Source organism: Octopus bimaculoides, chromosome 7 (genome assembly GCF_001194135.2).
Source record: "Octopus bimaculoides isolate UCB-OBI-ISO-001 chromosome 7, ASM119413v2, whole genome shotgun sequence".
NCBI classification, from domain to species: domain Eukaryota; kingdom Metazoa; phylum Mollusca; class Cephalopoda; order Octopoda; family Octopodidae; genus Octopus; species Octopus bimaculoides.
In genome coordinates this window covers 42660856-42666162 of record NC_068987.1, presented here as the reverse complement: position 1 = coordinate 42666162, position 5307 = coordinate 42660856, and the positions used below count along the sequence as shown (strand labels likewise).

The 5307-nt window shown below is 39.4% G+C and overlaps 1 protein-coding gene across 2 annotated transcripts in view; it reads right to left on the bottom strand.

The window, feature by feature from the left end:
- LOC106870739 (DNA-directed RNA polymerase III subunit RPC1) overlaps positions 1-5307 on the bottom strand; it is a 212730-nt gene that overhangs the window by 172916 nt on the left and 34507 nt on the right. For both annotated transcript variants that reach the window (XM_052969556.1, XM_052969557.1), the window contains one exon: positions 1015-1174. In XM_052969556.1, the coding sequence (XP_052825516.1) occupies positions 1015-1174 (160 nt within the window). The remainder of the gene's footprint in view (positions 1-1014; positions 1175-5307) is intronic.

The following is a 5307-nucleotide window of genomic DNA, read 5'->3' as shown; positions in this document are numbered from 1 at the left end:
TTCCATTTGTTTATCTATGTATTGTATTATACTTTGTTCCTATTATTGGTTTATGGGTAACATGTTGTCACATGCTGTGGTTTGTTAGTGGCGTATGTTAGTGTTCCATTCTAGTTTCCTATTCAGGCTAGGTTTCCCTTCTATTATGTGTGTAGCTTCAGTAATTTGTCTAAGTGCTGCATCACTGCTATGTGTAGATAAGATTTTAATTTCTATGTTGTTGATTGAGCCTCTATGTTCTTGCTCAGCGTGCTGGTACAGAACTGATGAGTTCTTCCCTTCCTTAAGTTCCCTCCAATGTTCGTTTGCCCAATGTTCGTTTGCCCAATGTTCGTTTGCCCAATGTTCGTTTGCTTTCTTCTTTCTTATTTGTGTGTCCCTCTTTGCTAACGATCAGCCATTTTGTATTTTGTATTCCTATTGTATGTGTCTACATTTGCACATGCGTATCTCTCTATGTGTGTCTATGCTTGTCTACACACCCATACACACACATGCACTTACAAAACATAGACAACAGCTGTATAAAAATGAGCCGACTGCTCGAAGTGAATGGAACCAGTAGAAGAGGAAGACTTAGAAAAACATGGGATGAAGAGGTGAGACTCATCTCAAAATGCTGAGCCTCACAAAATGAACACCAAGGAACCACAATGATTGGCAACATGTAGTACTGGAGAAGACCCACACTCCCATCAAGCATGGTTAAAGAGAATGCCATGAGGATAGTGATGGTGCTTATGACATTTTTGCTGTCCCATCTTTATGACACTCTCCTGTCGTCTTTCTATCACTGACCCACTCCCTGCAATTCTTCTACATCTTCAACATTCCATCTTTCTCCCTATCCACCTCCACCCCTATGACACCTTCCTGTCTTTTTTGTTTTGTCTTTTTCTAACTTTCTTTCTATGACTTCTGTCTCTTCTTTCTCTCTCTTATTTTCAGATTTTGAGACAAACAAATAAAAATGTATACAAAAATAAAACAATAATAAAAGCAGTTAATAATTACCATTAAATGAGAAACAATAAACACACTTGTTAATTTTTTTGCATCGAATCAATATCTTTTTCTTCAGATTTTTACGCTGCAAGTAGGTCATGTGTGGATTTCGACCAGCATCAATAAATGCTGACCGCTCATGCACAGGCAACAGTACACGACTGCAAGTCTGAAATAAGAGACAAATATTTGTTGTCATAGACAAACTATTAAAATAATTTAAGTGATGTAATCAGTCGGCAGGAAAGGTAGCATTATCATAGTTCTGTTGAAATACACTGCCTCTGTTTGAATTAATATTGAAAATTACGAAAAATTTAGTAAAATAACTTTTGCCATTGTTAAGATAGTATTTCAAGCAATAAATAAGTTAGTTTGAGAAAGGTTTTAATTAAAATCACTTTAAAACACTAAGAGCACATCATAGAATCAGGGACAATCTCAGGTCAGTTGGTATCAAAGAGATTAACTGCCTTGCAGTATTATTTAGATACTTTTCGTCTCTTGATTTTGAGTTACCCTATCACACTGAGTCAGTTTTGATTTTCCTAACTCTGGTGCAATAATAAAAGTGCCAGTAACATAACAGGGTTGATTCAGTCGACGAAGACCTCTCCTTTTCAAATATTGATGTTATACCTACACAAAAAAGTTTAAAAAGCAATATCTGTCAGTCACACAATAACTTCATCATCATCATCATTTAACATACATGTTCCATATTGGCATAGTATGGATGGTTTGACAGGATCTGATGGGTCCAAGGATTGCATCATGCTCCAACATCAGCTTTGGCAGGGCTTTTACAGCTGGATACCCTTCCTAATGTTAACCTTTTACAGCATGTAACGGATGCTTTTTTCAAGGTACCTTGCAGCATGCAAGACTATGAATCCAAAGAGAGGCAGTATTTAGGAGATGAGGGGTTTAAGTATGAGAGAAGGGGCCAGAGTAGAATAGGTTTCTCACTGTAGAGGAACTACATGGCTACTCCCATTTTAGAAGACCTGGCAGGGTGGAGCTAGAAAGAGATCAGTAAGAGGATTGGATCATCATACTGATTTATCATTTTAGGACATTTTTCAGAATTTTAGATAATTAATCTTTATTCTTTTTTGTATCTTCTATAAATAGGTCCACCATATATTTTCTTAATATGAAAGCTACAATAGGCTTAGTCTCTAAAAGGTTCATAGATCTTTTGTTTTTTTAGTAACCCCACCACTACCACCTTCATATGTTGCCATGAGCATATGTAATATAGTGTTGTAACACCAACCACTTTACAGAGTGTACTGGATGATTCTTCTTTTTTTTGTGACATCATCACTAGAAGTTGCCTTGTAACTCACAAGAACTCCTTGCATAAGAAGGAGAATATGAGATAGTCATTGAGAGATGGATAAAATAGAGGTTGGGATGGATGATGGTAAAAATGATGATAAATATATAGGGATGTGAACAGGAAGTGGCTCAGGGAAGGGACCCAGTAGAATGGATAGGGGAGGAGATACAGAGAAGGGATGGGGGACAAAAGCAGACATAAGTATGGTTGTGTTGTGAAGAAGTTTGCTGTGTAACCACATGGTTTTGCATTCAATTTCAGTGCAGCACCATGGGTAAGTGTCTTCTACTTTAGCCACAAGCTGATCAAAGCCTTCTGAGTAGATGTGGTAGATGAAAACTGAAACATCTCATATGTGTGTGCGCTTGTGTTTATGTCCCTTGTCTTGACATGACATGTCAGTTGTAAATGAATGTCACCACCATACAAATGGTGTTATTCATCTGCAATACTCCATGAAAATACATCTGGCCACTGTGCAGTTCCATGTTCAAAGGACTAGGAGAAACATCACTTTATTTGGAAACAGGTGAAGATTAGCAGCAAGAAGGGCTACCAGCTGTAGAAAATCTACCCCAATGAATTTCATCTGATCCATATAAGCATGGTAAAGTGGACCTTAAAATCATCATCATCATCATTTAATAATGATGATAATGATAATACATGATGAGTTTTTACATGGTTTCCATCTACTAATTTCACTCACAAGACATTGGTCAGCATGAGGTTATAGCAGAGGACACTAACCACTTACCCATGATGTCATGCAGTGGGAATAAACCTGAAACTATGTGACTGCGAAACGCAATTTCTTAACTACACTTTTAAGTCTATTAGCTGTAACTAGTGATATAACCTACACAGCTAAATCAATTTCTCAAATGGTCTTCCAGTACAATCCTGAGCTGTTGGGACACAAGTCAAAATATTTATTTTTATGTAATGTACTCAGGGTAAATTAACTTCCAGTTTAAACTCAGAGAAAGAGATGAACTCTGAGTTAACACCACATACGTGAATAATGCTGGACTTCTATTGGTTACAGTGTAAAGATTCACTACTTCACAGTATGTTTTTATAGTTAGAAAGACAAAGTCATTTCATGTTAAGAACCATATTTTGGAAGGACCAAACAAGTGACTGAACATGAATAATCAAACTTTTCCCTATTAGACTGGCACTCTATTGACATAGTTTGATGCTCAGAAATATTGTCAATAATTAACACTTTTGTTATAATATTTCAGTTGAAATACTCCACCTTTGTTTCAATTAACTTTGAAAATAATGAGGAATTTAGTAAAATAATTTTATTATTAAGGTGATGTTTGGAACATAAATTAACAAGAAATTTTGAAGGAATGGTTTAATTTCATCATCATTATCATCATCATTGTTGTTTAACATCCGCTTTCCATGCTGGCATGGGTTCAACAGTTTGATTGAGGGCTGGTGAGCCAGGAAGCTACACCAAGCTCCAATACAATCTGGCAATGCTTCTACAGCTGGATGCCCTTCCTAACGCCAACCACTCTGAGAGTGTAGTGGGTGCTTTTTACGTGCCACCGGCACGAGGGCCAGTCAGGCGGTACTGGCATTGGCAACGCTTGAATAGTGCTTTTTACGTGTCACCAGCGCATGAGCCAGTCAGGTGGCACTGGCAACAACTATGCTTGAATGGTGCTTTTTACGTGTCACCAGTACGGGAGCCAGTCAGGCAGCACTGGCATCAACCACGCTCGCATGGTACTTTTTACATGCCACTGCCACGGGTGCCAATCAAGCAGTACTATTATTGGCCACCGAGAACTTCACTTGCCTCAACAGGTCTTTGCAAGTGCAGTTTATTGCCCAATGTTTGAAGGGTACTCTTAAATGGGCTGGTTATGCTGCACTGATATAGGCCATGGTTATGGTCTCACATGGTTTGCCAGGTCTTCTCAAGCACAGCATATCTCCAAAGGTCTCGATCACTTGTCATCGCCTCGGTGAGGCCCAATGTTCGAAGGTCGTGCTTCAACACCTCATCCCAGGTTTTCCTGGGTCTACCTCTTCCATACGTTCCCTCAACTGCTAGGGTGTGACACTTTTTCACAAAGCTGTCCTCTTCCATATACAACACATGACCATACCAGCACAGTCTCCTCACTTGCACACCACATCTGATGCTTTTTAAGTCCAACTTTTCTCTCAGGGCACTTACACTCTGTCCAATATGCATACTGACATTACACATCCAGCGGAGCATACTGGATTCATTCCTTGCAAGCTTACGCATGTCCACAGCAGTCACGGCCCATATTTCACTGCCGTGTAGCATGGCTGTTTGCACACATGCGTCATACAGTCTACCTTTTACTCTGAGCGAGAGGCCCTTTGTCACCAGCAGAGGTAGGAGCTCTCTGAACTTTTCCCAGGCTATTCTTATTCTAGCAGCTACACTCTCAGAGCAACCATCCTTGCTACTGACTTGTTCACCTAGGTAACGGAAGCTATCAACTATTTGTAGTTTTTCCCCCTAAAATGTGATGGAAGCTGTTTTCTGCTCATTTTCAGTGTTTACTGCCCATGAGCATTTGCCACACACAAAAACTATCTTCCCAGTTAGTCTTCCTTTGATATTGCTGCACCTCTTATGTGTCCATAGCTTACACTAGGTACATTTTATGGAGTTTCTACCTATGCCTTTTCTACAGATCGAGCAGGGCCATCTACTTGAAGGGATTTGTGGTCTGTCTGCTTTCCTACTTATTAAGACTTTGGTTTAGTTAGATTGACTCTAGGGCCCTTCGATTCTAATGCTTGCTTCCACACCTGAAACTTTTCCTCATCTATCCCTAATTTCTGCACTGACCACTAGATAAGGGATCGGGGGACCCTGTCAAAGGCTTTCTCTATGTCAACGAAAGCCAGGTACAGAGGTTTATCTTTGGCTAGGTATTTCTCCTGCAGCT